The sequence below is a fragment of the Chiloscyllium punctatum genome, chromosome 26 (assembly GCF_047496795.1).
Source record: "Chiloscyllium punctatum isolate Juve2018m chromosome 26, sChiPun1.3, whole genome shotgun sequence".
NCBI classification, from domain to species: Eukaryota; Metazoa; Chordata; class Chondrichthyes; order Orectolobiformes; family Hemiscylliidae; genus Chiloscyllium; species Chiloscyllium punctatum.
This window is the reverse complement of record NC_092764.1, coordinates 25,118,040-25,134,926: the sequence shown is the minus strand read 5'-3', so window position 1 is coordinate 25,134,926 and position 16,887 is coordinate 25,118,040. Positions and strand designations below refer to the sequence as shown.

The 16,887-nt window shown below is 41.5% G+C and overlaps 1 protein-coding gene across 2 annotated transcripts in view; it reads left to right on the top strand.

The window, feature by feature from the left end:
* plcg2 (phospholipase C, gamma 2) overlaps nucleotides 1–16,887 on the top strand; it is a 209,309-nt gene that overhangs the window by 176,036 nt on the left and 16,386 nt on the right. For both annotated transcript variants that reach the window (XM_072595954.1, XM_072595953.1), the window contains exons 21-27: nucleotides 3,952–4,055; nucleotides 5,929–6,025; nucleotides 7,736–7,802; nucleotides 8,458–8,618; nucleotides 9,371–9,476; nucleotides 9,792–10,007; nucleotides 14,422–14,546. In XM_072595954.1, the coding sequence (XP_072452055.1) occupies nucleotides 3,952–4,055; nucleotides 5,929–6,025; nucleotides 7,736–7,802; nucleotides 8,458–8,618; nucleotides 9,371–9,476; nucleotides 9,792–10,007; nucleotides 14,422–14,546 (876 nt within the window). The remainder of the gene's footprint in view (nucleotides 1–3,951; nucleotides 4,056–5,928; nucleotides 6,026–7,735; nucleotides 7,803–8,457; nucleotides 8,619–9,370; nucleotides 9,477–9,791; nucleotides 10,008–14,421; nucleotides 14,547–16,887) is intronic.

Genomic DNA, 16,887 nt, shown 5'->3' with positions numbered 1-16,887 from the left:
AAAAACTGAAAGAGTGGGTACTGGGTGATCTATAGGTGACCGAAACGTTGGCCTATAAAGGCAAGAGTGTTGTCACCAAGCAGGCTTTATCTTCAAAAGATACCTGAATGTGGGGCCACAAGGGAAGTCAAGTTTATCCCAGCTCCACATTAAAACCAAAGGCCATTACCAACCCAGCTCCCAGTCATTTCTCTGCCACTTCTTCCCCTCTGCCTTGACTCTTCCCTGTACTTCCTTATCTTCTTTTAGATTACATCATCTTCTTACACATACATTTGTCTTATTATTCCTGTCTAACTTCTACAACCAGCTGCTCAACCACCCAATCCTCATTTCCCCCTTGCCACCAATTAAGGCATTCTTTAAGGCTACTGCCAACCAATACATCAGCTTGACAAAGGCGGGCCGGTGGTAGTCTGGAGAACGAACCTTTATGTCGCAGAGGCTGAATGCCAACTCTCCAACGCCATGTCCTACTTCCCGACCCCTTGCCCACGACTCCACCCCCATCATGCCAAAATCACTCGCACTGTTAGTGCCCTATTGCCTCTGGTGATCTCCCCTCCACTGCCTCTAATCTCATAGTCCCCCAGCCTCACACTGGCCAGTTTTACCTACTCACCAAGATCCACAAGCCCAACAACCCTGCCGACCCATTATTTCTTCATGATTGAACTCCTCTCATCCTGTCTCAAATCTCTCCTCTCCCCCTTGGTTCAGGCACTTTCCCACCCACATCTACGACACCAACCACACCCTCCATCTCTTCAGTAACTTCCAGCTCCCCAGCCCACAGACTTTATCTTCACGATGGACGTTCAGTCCTTATACATGTCCATATCCCAAAAGGATGGCCTCCAGGCCCTCCACTTATTCCTTTCCAACAGACCCATCCAGTCCCCCTACACCAGTACCCTCCTCTGCCTCGCTGAACTGTCCTCACCCTTAATAATTTGTCCTTTAACTCTTCCCATTTCCTCCAAATCAAAGGGGTGCTTATGGGCACGCAGATGGGTCCCAGCAGCACCTGCCTCTTTGTTGGCTATATTGAACAGGCCCTCTTCAGTATCTACACAGGCACAGTGTCCCAACTCTTCTGCCATTACATCGATGACTGCATTGCTGCAGCTTCGTGTGCCCGGGTTGAACTGGAGCAGTTCATCAACTTGGCCCACAACTTCTACCCCACCCTCAAATTCACTTGGTCCAGCTCAGACACCTCCCTCTCCTTTTTTGACCTTTCAATTTCAATCTCTGGCAACAGTCTCCAGACAGACATTTACTATCAAGCTACAGACTCTCACATCTGGACTACACGTCCTCCCACCCGGTATCCTGCAAGAATTCAGATGGCATGGTGGCTCAGTGGTTAGCACTGCTGCCTCACAGTACCAGCCTTGGGTGACTAGCTGTGTGGAGTTTGTATTTTCTCCCCATGTCTGCATGGGTTTTCTCCGGGTGCTCCAGTTTCCTCCCACAGTCCAAAGAGATGCAGGTTAGATGAATTGGCCATGTTAAATTGCCCGTAGTGTTCAGGGATGTGTAGGTTAGGCGCATTAGTAAGGGAAATATAAAGTAGTAGGGGAATGGATCTGGGTGCGTTAGTCTTCGGAAGGTCAGTGTGGACTTATTGGGCCAAATGGCCTGTTTCGACACTAAGGATCCTGTGAGAAAAAACTCTATCCTGTTCTCCAACCCCTCCGCCTCCTCCGCATCTGCTCGGACAAGGAGGCATTCCACTCCCAAGTATCCTAGATGTCCACCTATGTTGAACTATGTGCTCCTCCCCCGCCATCATTCAGACAGATGTCCATTGCACCATCTCCATTTCTTGTCTCACTGCTGTAAACCCCCCCTCAAAATGCAATAATGACAGGGCCCCCTTGTCCTCACCAAGCACCCCACCAGTCTCCACATCCAATGCATGATCCTTGAACACTTCTATCAACTCCAACTAGACCTCACCTAGGTGGTGAGTTACCTTTTCCCCTCCCCACCCCTCTCTGACTTCCTCAAGGACCGTTCCATTCGACAAACGTTGGTTTTGGCACTCTCCCCACCAACACCCCTGAACCCCAGGTAACTTGCCCTGCAATTGGAAGAGATGCAGAACCTGCTGGTACACCACTCCCCTCACCTCAAGGCCCCACACAATCCTTCCAGGTGAGATAGAGGTTCACTTGCCTCTCGTCCAACCGAGTTTACTGTATCCAGTGCACCCAGATACAGGTGTACATCTTTTCTGCATCGGGGAGACTAAGCATAAACTTAGGAAATGGTTCACCGAGCTTCTCATACGGGCCTACAGGGGCCAACCAGCCCTCCCAGTCACCGCCCATTCTAATTCCCCTTCCCACTCCCTTTCCGACATGATCATCCTTGGCCTCCTCCATTGCCAAAATGAACCAAACAGCAAATTGGAGGAACAACACCTCATCTTCCACCTGGGCAGCCTACAGCCCAGAGGACTCAACATTGAGCTCTCCAATTTCAAATAACCTCTCTTCCCATTTCCTGAATCCTTTCCCAGCCCTCTCCCTCCCTTCCATTCCTCTCATCAACCATTCCTTCCAGCTACCAACTGGATTCATTCCTCCCATCGACCAACCAGGTCATACCCTCTGCCTGTCTTCACCTATCCCTACCTCACTCACCACCCTTTTTATCTGCAACTCCCCTTACACCTGCCCCCAGTTCTGAAGACAGGTTACACCCGTAACATTGACTCCACCACTTCCTGGTGCTGCCTGGCTTGCTGTGTTCCTTCAGCCTCCTGCTTGTCAACCGATAAGTCAGGCCCACATTTGCCAAATGCTTGGAATACCAAACAGACCACAAGCTGTTGTGCTATGCATTATCTTATTCCTGTTATCTTGTACCACTGTAAATATTTTGGTATTTCACAAATTAATGCTTCCCTTGTGTGTTGTGGTTTTAAGTTTAATGGACAGTTGATAATTATTGTTGAATTATTTATTTTTGCTTGTGTCTGAATCCAAATACCCCATATGTCAACACAAATATTGAATATCTTATTTTTTGTAATTTACTCATGGGATGTGGGTGCCAGTGGCTAGGCCAGCATTTATTGCCCGTCTTTAATTGCCCAGAGAGCAGTTAAGAGTCAGACACATTACTGTAGGTCTGGAGTCACATGTAGGCCAAACCAGCTAAAGATGACAGTTTCTTTTCCTAAAATGCATTAGTGAACCAGATGGGTTTTTTTCTTGACAATCGATTTGTGGTCATTGTTAAATTCTTAATTCCAGATTTTTATTGAATCCTGCTGTGGCAGGATTTGAAACCAGTCCCCAGAACATTACCTGGACCACAGGCTAATTGTCCAGCTCTTGTACCAATGGGCCATAGCCTACCCTATCACTATGTTGCAGCATCACATGATAAATGAGTTAGTGAGAATGAAAAAAGTAACCCCCCGAAAATAAGAACAAAAAGAGCCTCCAAGGAAATCTCAAGAGGAACGTTCAGAAAATCAAAACTGATTTGACCCCTGCATTGAATCGGATCTGACAAAAATGATATGTGGATAAAACTTTGCCTTGCGATATGCAAGCTGAGATAGATATCACTAGAATTTGGGTTTGTTCTGAATATGAATATCAGTAGTGTAATTGCAGACAACAGCAAATTGAATTGAGGAGAAATTTGAATCAGTGCACTTTAACTGATGTGTAATCCTAACTAATATTTTTAATGTTTTGAAATTGGTAGCTTGCTCTGATGTTACATTGCTTATCACAATTTTAAGTACTATAAATTGATAACACTTCCATAATCTGTATAAAAAGTGATATTTAAAGGGAAGGCTTTCTCTGTTTACTTTTATAATTAAAGTATTACATTTATAGTTTATACTCTACTAATGAACAGTGCACTTATTTGTATTGAAGTTTCTATACAGTAGTTAACAAGTCATTTCTTAATTCAAAGGGTTCAGTGAAAGCTTTATATCAATACCAGAGTCAACAACAAGATGAATTGTCTTTTCCTCGAGGTGCCATCATCCACAATGTCAAAAAGCATGATCAAGGATGGTGAGTTTTTTTTTCTCTCAGTAACAGAGATAATTATTTGTTAGATTATGTTATCCATTTAGATTGAGGAATGAAAGTTTAACAAGGCTGGAAATAGTAAATTAGGATCATAATCTGTGGCAAGATGTATTTGTAGCTCATTCTTAGTTTCTCTTAAGAGAAAATGTTTGCTCTTGTGTAAACCTCGATATGATAACTTCTGATCGACTCTGCGTGTACAATGTTTATACTTTTGAGTTTCATTATCTAGTTCAATGGTTCCCTATGATACAGCCTTCACTTTACCATTCTCTGATATAAGGTTGAAGGCACAGCACGCTGCATTGGAACTCAGAAGATTGCTATTCTCTTAATCGGTTTTATTCTCACTTTCATTTTCAATTCCTTTGCAGACCTTGGACCACTATCTTAACTTTATTGTAAATAAAAAACTTTGTTGTGCTGGTTTAAGATATTCCCCAAACCATTTGAAATGACTCTAGGTCTCCACTAATTCCGATGTGTTAAGATTTCTTATTAGTTAGATAAACATTTATATTAATGGTTGATTGGTATCAGAGATCAGCTACAGATAACATAATAGTTAGGAACATTGAAGTAGAAGTTGACCCTTCAGCCTGTTGAGTCTGCTCCACTGTTCTAAACCATAAGACCATAAGACATAGGAGTGGAAGTAAGGCCATTCGGCCCATTGAGTCCACTCCGCCATTCAATCATTGCTGATGGGCATTTCAACACCGCTTACCCGCATTCTCCCTGTAGCCCTTAATTCCTCGAGACAACAAGAATCTATCAATCTCTGCCTTGAAGACATTTAGCGTCCCAGCCTCCACTGCACTCTGCGGCAATAAATTCCACAGGCCCACCACACACTGGCTGAAGAAATGTCTCCGCATTTCTGTTCTGAATTTACCCCCTCTAATTCTAAGGCTAATCATCCACCTGGACGCCATATTCACACACTGTTCCTATGTCATAGAGTCATAGAGATGTGCAGCACGAAAATAGACCCTTTGGTCCAACTCGTCCGTGCCAACCAGATATCCCAACCCAATCTAGTCCCATCTACCAGCACCTGGCCCAGATCCCTCCAAACCCTTCCTATTCATATACCCATCCAAATGCCTCTTAAATGTTGCAATTGTACAGCCTCCGCCACTTCCTCTGGCATCTCAATCCATACACAAACCACGCTCTGCGAGAAAATGTTGCCCCTTAGGTCTCTTTTATATCTTTCCCCTCTCACCCTAAACCTATGCCCTCTAGTTCTGGACTCCCCACCCCAGGGAAAGGACTTTGTCTATTTATCCTATCCATGCCCCTCATAATTTTGTAAATCTCTATAAGTTCACCCCTCGACCTCCTACGTTCCAGGGAAAACAGCCCCAGCCTGTTCAGCCTCTCCCTGTGGCTCAAATCCTCCAACCCTGGCAACATCCTTGTAAATCTTTTCTGAACCCTTTCAAATTTCACAACATCTTTCCTATAGGAAGGAGACCAGAATTGCATGCAATATTCCAACAGTGGCCTAACCAATGTCCTGTACAGCCGCAACATGACCTCCCAACTCCTGTACTCAATACTCTGACCAGTAAAGGAAAGCATACCAAACGCCTTCTTCACTATCTCTTTCTATGTGATTAGTAATGAGGAATCTTTCATTCTTTGTTTGTAACTCACTTAATGACTGAATTCCCATACCCTTCTGGAGTAAAAACATCTCAAACATTCACTACCTTCTGAGTGAAAAACATCCTCCTTTCATTCTGAGACTCTTACTCTATTTTCATTCAATAAGCCCAATGCTAGGAAAATGTTAAAGCAATAGCTATTCAGACGAAATTCTATAACTCTGTATATCTGCTATGTTTAGGTGGAAAGGAGATTACGGAGACCAAATACAAAAGTATTTTCCAGCCAATTATGTGGAAGAAATACCTGCTGAAACCCAGGAAGAATTTAGCAACCAGGTATGTTTTATTTGTTCAGTAATTGTGTTTATAGATAGTCCCTGGGATGCGAACAGATTCCATTGCTGAGTCCAAATGCAAGTTAATTTGTGTACACGTCGGAACACAGTGCAAGACAATATAAAGCAGCCATTTGTAGTACAGGAAATGTTGCTACATTGGGTATTTAAAATTGCATCCCTGTGTGAGATTGACTTTGTAAGTTTTTTTTTATTCATTTGTGGGACTTGGGCGTCACTGGCTGGCTCGCATTGATAGCCCATCTCTATTTGCCCTTAAGAAGGTGGTGGTAAACTGCTTTTGTGAATCACTGTGGTCCACAATGCCAGTAGGGAGGGAATTCCAGGCTTTTGGCCCAACGCCTCTGAAGGAACAGTGGTATATTTCCAAGAAAGGGTGGTGAATGTCTTGGAGGGGAACTTGCAGGTGGTGGTGTTCCCAAGTACCTGCTGCTCCTGTCCTTTTGATAGAAGTGGTCATGGGTTTGGAAGGTGCTGTCTAAGGATCCTTGGTGAATTTCTGCAGTGCATCTTATAGATAGTACACACTGCTGCTATTGAGCGCCGGTGATGGAGGGATTGAATGTTTGTGGAAGTGGTGCCAATCAAGTGGGTTGCTTTGTCCTGGATGGTGTCAAGCTTCTTGAGTGTTGTTGGGGCAGCAAACATCTAGGTAAGTGAGGAGTCTTCCTTCACACTCCTGACTTGTGTCTCATAGATGGTGGATAGACTTTGGGGTGTCAGGAGGTGAGTTACTAGCTGCCGTATCCCTAGTCTCTGATCTGCTCTTGTAGTCACTGTGCTTATGTGGTGAGTCCAGTTGAGTTTCTGGTCAATGGTAACTCCAAGGATGTTGACAGTGGGGGATTCAATATCATTGAATGTTGGGGGTGGTGGTTAGAATGTCTCTTATTGGTGATGGTCATTGTCTGGCATTTGTGTGGCACAAATGTTACTTGCCACTTGTCGCCGCAAGCTTGGATATTGTCCAGATCTTGTAAGTTAGATGTTCATAAATCATATTTAGTTATGGGTTGATTAATCTGTTCAAGTATGCCAGTGTTTTCCTGAGAATGGAGCTGAAATAATTCCAGAGGGTCCAGTATCCCATCACCAAGTCAGCCTTTATTTACGCGTGAAAAATTCTTGATCCAGCTTCCTCAGAGCCAGCTCTCAGAGTGAACAGAACCTCTGACACTCCTGTCTTTTTTTTCCTGTTTATTATATTTTGTTAAACAGTACAGTTGACAAACAATTAACAAAAACAGCTGCACACAGAGAAACAACAATCTACAAGTGAGGGGAGCAGCAAAGCCAGACCCCAAACCCGCCATTCAATTAGTTTTCAGGGAAATGAGGACAAGCCTCACATCCCACTTTCAGTCGTCGCAAATGTAACAATAATAAATACATACAAGACAGTCCAATTACATCAGAATCAGTGCATAGAGTACAACACTCCTGTTTATATCTGTCAGCCAAGGCTCCCTGATTGGACCAGATTAACAGCCCCAATCAGGGCACTCATATTCTATGCCATCCACCTGGCTGATCTCATTACAACCACCACAGGATCATTTATTTCCATTGCTGCTATTTCATCATCTTTATAGTCTAACCTCAAACAGTTTCAAATAATAATACTCTCAACCTGTTTTTATTCCATTTGAAAGTGTAATCCTTGAGTTTATTTGTTTATTTTATTGTTCAGATAACAGAAGATAACCCCCTAGGAGTAATATGCAGAGGAATTGTGGAACTAGCCAAGTGTTCAGTCGGTATGTTCAAGCTGTGTGATGGGTAACTGTGATGAAATAATCTGATTGTTTTGCAGAATCATAGAATGATACTGACCAGAAGAGGCCCTTTTGCCCATTGCATCTGCAATGACAAAATTACACTAAATCTACTCTAGTCACACTTTCCTGCACTTTAATACAATTACATTGAATGTTCATCCAAGTGTTTTTTAAAGGTTGTGAGGTTTTCCACCTAAACTACCATCCCAGATACTCCATTCCAGATTCCCGCTACCCTCTACATATTTCCTCAAATTCCCTTTAAATTGTGTGCTCTTGTTATTGATCCTTCCACTAAGGGCAACAGCTGCTTCGTATCCACCTTGTGCAAGCCCTTCATGACCTTAATGACCTCAATCAGGGCCACACTCAACCTTCTTGACAGAAAACAACACAAGCCTGTCAAGCTTCTCTTCATAGCTAAAACATTCCATCCCAGGCAACACCCTGGTGAATCTCTTTTGCACCCCCGCCAGTGCCATCATATCCTTCCTAAAGTGAAGTGGCCAGAACTCCACACAGTACTCCAGCTGTGACCTAACCAAAGTAATTTGTTTATTTGTCTTTATTTATTTGTTTTAATAGCTTGGAAGGATATTGTGAGAGTTGAAATGTTTCTTTGCTTTAAAAATAGTCAAACAGACAAATGGGAAGCTGGGAATGGCATTCATGTTTACTATTCAACCAAAAGTGCCCCCGGATGCACCACCTCTTGATGTTGCTACAAATTCATTGGAAGAAATGTTTTCATGGTACCATGAAGTGGTACAGTGCTCTCAGAAAAAGCTCGTACAGGTATGTTGCAGGCAAAATATTTACTTTTTGTTAATACAATAGAATGCCTACATCATGGAAGCAAGCCATTCAGCCCAATGAGTCCGCACCAACCCAGACCCACCACATCCCTGTAACCCCGCATTTCCCATGGCTAATCCACCTAGCCTGCACATCCCTGGACACTATTGATAATTCAGCCTGGGCAATCAATTAACCTGCACATCTTTGGACTGTGGGAGGAAACCTGAGCACCTGGAGGAAACCTGCACAAATACAGGGAGAATGTGCAAATTCCACACAGACAGTCATCCAAGTCTGGAATCGAAACTGGGTCCCTGCTATGAGGCAGCAGTGCTAACCTCTGGGTCAGCATACCACTCCATTTTTATTTTAAAATAGAATCAGATCAAACTGAAAATAAGCCATTTATGATCACTAACAATGAGCTGTCTTTCTTTTGGTCCAATGCTTTGATCATGTTGACTCATTTGTTGCATTGTACATTCGTGTTCAAATATTGAAGAATCCCCCCAAAAAAGGAATTTATAAATACTGTGAAGATACACTCTATTACCACCTAAAATAAATCCTCACAGATACATGCACACATGTTAAGCATTAGAGCTTCTTGTGTTCACATTACTGTTAAAAGAAAAGTAAAATAAAGAATAATTTTGTGGCTGAACGTGTAAATGAAGTTATATGCATATCACAAAATTTTGAATTTCCATGAGAGGGAACAAAAAATAATTCCAGTTTTGTTTTGACAGGAGAAGAATCAAAATGAAATGGAGAAGAAACAACAGATTGCCAAAGAGTTATCTGACTTAGTTGTTTATTGCAGACCAGCCAAGTCTCGAGAATTTTTTCCAAATGGTAATTTTCCTTCTATGCAACCAAATCTATTTGATAGATTTGTAACAATGATGTCTCACCTTCCCGTTTATGCAGAAACAAAGCTGTTGTCCCATCAGAATTGTTTACCTGATATTTCACACTATTTCAAACTAACCCGGCAACAATCGTGAATTTATAGAGTGAATTTATAATGATTCTTGACGAAAGCTCAGCTAATACTATAATATGTGATCACCATTCTAATTGCACAGATGCAGAATTTTAACTATCGGATTGTAAAACACAAAGGACAAAATTAACAATTACTCAGTAAAGGTAATATCTCTCTTTCAGCAAAAGACAACATTGATTACAAAGAAATCAGATCATTTGCAGAGAACAAGGTGGATACCATCCTCAAACAAAAGTCAAAAGAGTTTCGAGAATATAACCGCAAGCAACTCTCCAGAATTTACCCCAAAGGTCAACGCATTGATTCTTCAAACTATGACCCAATTGTCCTCTGGCAACATGGATCCCAAATGGCAGCCCTAAATTTTCAAACACCAGGTACTTGATATTTTCTATAATTAACCACTTGAGTTATTTTGACCCAAAGTGTTGTGGCATTAAAGCAATGAAGATGTTTGTAAGAAGTATCAAAGGACATCAGAAATCAGTGACTTTAGGTCCTGATGTACCTGTAATAAACTTACGTTTAATCAGACTAGGCCTAAATGCAGGAAATTCACATGTATTGTCTTTCATGCAGGATTGTGAATATGCTAATAATGAGCTGAAAATGTGTTGCTGGAAAAGCGCAGCAGGTCAGGCAGCATCCAAGGAGCGGGAGAATTGACGAAGGGCTCATGCCCAAAACGTCGATTCTCCTGCTCCTTGGATGCTGCCTGACCTGCTGAGCTTTTCCAGCAACACATTTTCAGCTCCGATCTCCAGCATCTGCAGTCCTCACTTTCTTCTAGAATATGCTAATAATGTCAAATTTCAGTTAATATAATTTAGGAGCAGCACAGATAATCCAACAAAATCATGCCTAGTGATAAATTAACATAAAGCCAGTTTGAATTGCTTGAGAAAGAATCTCCTCAATAGAAAACGGTAATGTTGCTTAAGTGCTTGCTGCACCAAAATTTATGAGAAAATGTATCAAAAATATTATTACAGATAATGTAAATGTATAACAATGTAAAATGTAAATATTTCCACTGCCTTTCTGCTGACAGGCCAGGTATAAAAGGAAGGAAATTAGGATAAATGTGTATAAAGCAGTGGTTCAGCATCAACTGGGCGATTGCTTTAATGTTTTGTTCCCCATTTTAGAAAGGAAGTGACGGTATCAGCAACAATATAGGATGATAATGAAAACAATTCCAGGGATAAAGAACTTCAGTTACATGGATAGATTAGAGAAGCTGGGACAATTTTTCTTCGCAGGAAGAATTTCACAAAAATTATTCAAAATTGTGAGGATTCTGGACAATGTAGATAGAGGAGAACTATTCCAATTGTTACAAGGTGGGTGGCGTGGTGGCACAGTGGTTAGCACTGCTACCTCACAGCGCCAGCGACCCGTGTTCAATTCCCGCCTCAGGCGACTGACTGTGTGGAGTTTGCACATTCTCCCCATGTCTGCGTGGGTTTGCTCCGGTTTCCTCCCACAGTCCAAAAATGTGCAGGTTAGGTGAATTGGCCATACTAAATTGCCCATAGTGTTAGGTGTGTGGGTGTGGGTGGCGGGTCAGTGTGGACTTGGGCCGAAGGGCCTGTTTCCACACTGTAAGTAATCTGATCGAAAAACAGAAGACATTGATTTTAGAATGTAGGTAAAGGAAACGCTGATGACATGAGGTTATGCTTTTTTTTTAATACAGTCAGTTCTTCTATAAGGTGATGGTTGCATTCTTGTGCAACCCCGCGTTACAGAAAAATCATGCTTTAGAAGTAGGGTTTAAAGTGTTGGTGCGGTAATCATGTTACAGCCAACACACGTTTTCAAAGTTTGCGCTGTAGAAACAGCCTCCCCAATTTGTCAATTGTGTTACTTGAATTCATGTTGACGAAACGTGCATTATAACTAATCAACCTTTCGAGTGAGTGGCTAGGATCTGGAGTGCACTGTTTGAGTGTGTAGTAGAGGCAGACTCAACTATGGCTTTCAAAAGAGAATTGACTAATTATCTAAGGAGAAAAAAAAAAGGACTAGAGACAAATGGCATGGGAGTGGGGCTATGTGAGTTACCCGTGCAGAGAAGTAGCACTGATGCACTGGAACAAATGACTTCCTTCTGTGCTATAAGCAATGTGTTCAAAGATCCTATTTTGACTGAGAATAAGCACATATGACATGGAAGTAGGAATAATCAATGCCGTCCACAAGCTTCTTCCACCATTCAGTAAGATTGTGGCTGATCCTCTAACCCAATTCCACTTTCCTAACATTAATCTTAATGCTGTTCACAACAAGAGTAAGAAATACATCATAGTTCACAGTTAAGATAAGCTTTTCATGTTGCCATTGCACATCGTTTTCAAAATATTGATAAAATATTCAGTAGTCTTCAGAGTATATCACTTACTGAGACATGAATGAGGCAGACAACACTTACATTTGTTCCCATAGCTGTCATTTCCAGGAACACATCACCAGCATGAAGCCGCAGGCTAATTGGCTTGAGGGGTGCCACTCCACATTAAGCATAGCTGATCAAAAGCCTCCTGTAATTTTAACACATGCCTAGGCATACAGAAGGAATCCCAGGATGATAATCAACCTGTTTGGCCCAGTTATGAATAGGACTTTCTGCGGCTATCAAGCCTTTTGAACCGAGAACCTCCTGCTCAGAGGTACAGCTGTTGCCCACTGTGCTACAAGACATCCTTGTTGCTTACAGTGAAGATTTTAAAATTATTTCATTTTTGATACTAAAATCTGAAATGTCTTTGCACACAACAACCTCTAGATGGAGCTTCCACTCTTGCCTATTATCACACCCCCACTGGGCCAAGCCGGTCTTGAGCGCAGACCTTCAAACTCAAGGATAGGGACACTACTTGCTGTACAACAAGAGTCCTATCTTTGTCCTTACCTAAGGCCATGTAACCCTTGCATTGTTATGGACACAATAACAACAGAATAGATTTGCAATCTGCAGCTTTAAAGTCACCATGGTCCCAGAGGGTTGCACTGTCATTAGAAAGATGAGTGCTGATGGTTTGACCTGTGGGTCAACATGCCTCAGTCAAGGGGAGAGGTTCAGAAGGAAGGACTTTTGTGGTAAACTCAATCAATATGAGAATTGAACTTGGGTTAAGTACCATTTTACAAGGAACTGGACAACACCTTCCAAACTTGGGGTGTCAGACCCAGGATGCGAGATGACTTATCTGAAGATATTTTCCAATCATCCTGTTCAGAGATATTGTAATACAGCTCTGGAGCAAGTGAAACATGAGTACAGACCTCCTGGTTCAGAGCTAGAGATACTACCATTGCACCACAAGAACCCATGAGTTATCTTAATTTGAAATTGCTTAATGTGAATAACCTGTCTCACCAAATTGAAACTTTGCAAAGAAAAGCTTCTGTACTGCTTTTGTATTTTTTAAAGATTTGCACTGCTGGTACAGAGGCAACCAAAACAATGCCATTCAGTCCGATGGGTCATTACAAGCTCTCTGAAAGAGCTGTCCAATAGTCCAGCTCCCCTTTTCTTTATTCGTAGACCTGCAAAATGTTCTTTTGAAGCAAAATACTTAGTATAATCGTCTCCAATAATTCTATCATGAGTTAACTTAAGGCCATCTGCTGAAAAAGAATGTAATTTCATAAGTAAATGAAAGCAGAAAATCAAAATTGAAGGTTCTGAGATGATAGGAAATGAGACTAATCAATATTTTTTACATAATTGGAAACCCAAGATTGCAGGTTAAGAACCGTGGTTAAATATTCTTATCACATCTCTCTCTGATGTGTTTGATTCGATTAGATTACATTACAGTGTGGAAACAGGCCCTTCGGCCCAACAAGTCCACACCGACCCGCAACCCTCCCATACCCCTACATTTACCCCTTACCTAACACTACGAGCAATTTAGCATGGCCAATTCACCTGATCTGCACATCTTTGGACCATGGGAGGAAACCGGAGCACCCAGAGGAAACCCACGCAGACACGGGGAGAACGTGCAAACTCCACACAGTCAGTCGCCTGAGACGGGAATTGAACCCGGGTCTCTGGTGCTGTGAGGCAGCAGTGTGCCCTTGGGAAGTGCATTGGTAATACCAGATATACTTGGAGGTATCAGTCATGCAGTGCATCACATCTCTGTTTATTATTCTGAATTGTATCATTTAAGCGTCAGAGCTTGGATCTTCCTTTTGCATTTCTTGGGAAGAAGGAGAAATTTTAATTTTCAACTGTTTCACTTGACTACTCAGCTCCATTATGATATTAGAGGTATTGAAGAAGTTTTCCTCCTCTCTCTACCCTTTATTCCTGATGAAGGGCTTTTGCCGAAACGTCGATTTCGAAGCTCCTTGGATGCTGCCTGAACTGCTGTGCTCTTCCAGCACCACTAATCCAGAATCCATTATGATATTGAATGAGAGTGTAAATTAGAAATGACAGACGAGATTGATGGAGTGAATTAACTTTTCTCATTCCATGTTTTGTTATATGGCTTTCACAGCTTTTGGAAATCATTCTCAAAGTTCCAAAGAAAGGGCCAGAATTATAATAATCCCTACCCCTCCGAACACATCCCGGCTCGATGCAGCTACATTTGGGCAGGTGAGGGCAGCATAAGGGCCTGATGCTGTCCAAGCAAGTGCCTGATTTTCTTGGAATATTGTTGGTCCTCTTAGATGCACACAATAGCTGAGAGAGAACAACTTTAGGGTTTTGGGGATGTCTTTACACCCAGCACTGTGATTCAGCAAACCATTTCAATTTTTCTGTTACAGATAAACCAATGCAACTGAATCAAGCTTTGTTTTGTATGAATGGAAGAACTGGTTATGTGCTACAGCCTGAATCTCTGAGGAGTGACAACTCAATGCAGCACCAACCATATTCTGTGAAAATTAAAGTAAGGAGATTTCAGTCCAATTTGGGACCTATTGTGTCATTCAAAATTCGATAATAACATACTAACAAGCAGAACAAAAACTAGGGTAGCCAACCAGCCAGTTTCAGGAGTAACCACCTAGCTCCTGGCATCATTTCTAAAGGATGCAACATGTGGTTAAAGTTTAATCTTGTCCTTAAGCACTTGTCATGGCCAGATCCCAGGTAAGATTTCTCAAATTACTATAGTTGCAGATAGGATACCCAAAATTGTCAGTCTCTGAGGTAAAGAGGCATGAACTGGTTAATTTACAGAGGATGCTCATCCTTATAGACACCATTCCAAAACCAAATATTTATGTTTTAAAAGGAGCCAATTTAATCAGGCTTTCTCAAGATAACAAAGAGTTAGCTTATTAGTTGGTAAACATGAAAATAAATGAAAACACAACGCACATGCCAACATTAAAAATGAGAAGTGAGTTCAAAATTAACTTAAAAGATGCACAGTTTAATCTCTGGGTTGGTTGTGAAGAATAGATAGTGAAGTGTTGATAATCGAATAATCAATTCTGAACTTTTGAGGTTTAATTGAAATCTTTTTGATCTGTTTCCTTTTGACTGCCTTGCTGGCAAGCTGGCAAGCAGTGGGTGGTTCTTTGACTGTGACTTAGTGCTCAAACCCAGGCTGGTACCCCAACTCAACAATGCACTTTCTTCCATAAGGACACAGAGTGTTGAACTGAACAGAAATCCTATTATTCCAAGAGGAAGACTCAAGCCATAACTCTTGCTCAATTTACAATCTGTGATATCTCCAGGATATGACTGTTCAGTTTACAGTGTATTTCTCCCCTTATAAGTCTATCCACTTGTAGCTTCCTTGTCACCCTGTTATGCTTGACATTCTAGGATCTCTCTTACTATTCCAGACAGCCACTGAATGTATATCTACAGTTGATTTGCCCTCTTTTGACAGCCAGTTGGCTTCAATATCCCACACGTAGAAAGGATCAAACTATAACTGGAATTTCTGATTGTGATGTGATTTGTTTTGAAATATTAGGGCCTTATGGTGCAGTGGCAGTGTCCATGCTTCTGGAGCAGAAGGTCTGGGTTTGTATCTGGTCTAGCCTGAATGTGCATCATAGCATGATGAAGCAGGTTGATTAAAATAACTAATGCATAAAGATGCAGAACTACCTAATATCTGCTGAAAGAATGATTTTTGCAACCACCCAATGACCTTCATTACTTATTGATGGGAATGCAATTGCTTCCAAGGGCATCTTCAGAAATAATACAGCTTCAATATATCCAATAGCTCTGACCCAGAGTTTTGATCTATGGTCATGACACACTTAAGGTGTTTTGCTTTCTGCTCCTCCGTTTTATAAAACATTATAAGGTAGTCCTGGAATACCAAACATAGCAAAGTATTATCAAATTTGTCAAGAGAGGGGTGCAAGTAGGGTTAATGATAAATTTCTAACTAAATTGGATAAATATTTATGCAGCATTAACGTTTGCAAGGCAATAAGTCAGGAAAGACAGTCACCTTCTTGAGGACAATTAGGGATGAGTAACCTTACTGCGAAGAGTTAATGGCATCCTCACCCATGAAAAGTATGAATATACAAAACAACTGGGAGAGTGAGTCTAATTGTAAAGCACTTTCAAAGAGCTTGCACCATCTGAGAGAACTATATAGGCACTTTCTATGATGTATTATTCTAGGCTATAGTTAGAACCTGTTTTCTAAAATATTTAATATTCAAATATGTCTTACTGGATGGAGTGACTCAAGATGGTCTATTTTTAATGTATAGTTCACTTATCCTAACCACCCATTCCGTAGTGTCATTATTAACCTCATCAATGAGACAGAGCTCTACTTGTGTAGCCTTATAGGCAGAGTTCTTCTGATTCCAGAGTAATATCACATGATAGTACATGAGTACATTAGTGTTTCTGCGCATTGAAAGATGCCTTATAATCATGCAAAAGCTGTGGCATCATTATTCATTCTTAGTCAATCGTAAAGAGTGAAATGGCATTAGTCAAAGTTACAAAATGTGATGTATTCAAGTGAAACTGTATTACTTCAGAAGATGCCCTTGGAAGCAATTGCACTCCCATCATAAGTAATGATGGTCATTGGGTGGTTGTATAAATCATTCTTTGCAGCAGATATTAAGTAGTTCTGCATCCTCATGTTTTTGTTATTTTAATTGACCTGCTTCATCATGCTATGGTGCACATTGAAGCTAGATAGGTCACAAACTCAGACCGTCCAGCCCAGAAGTATAGACTGCTACTGCACCACAACACCCTATTATTTTAAAACACACCTAATCACAATC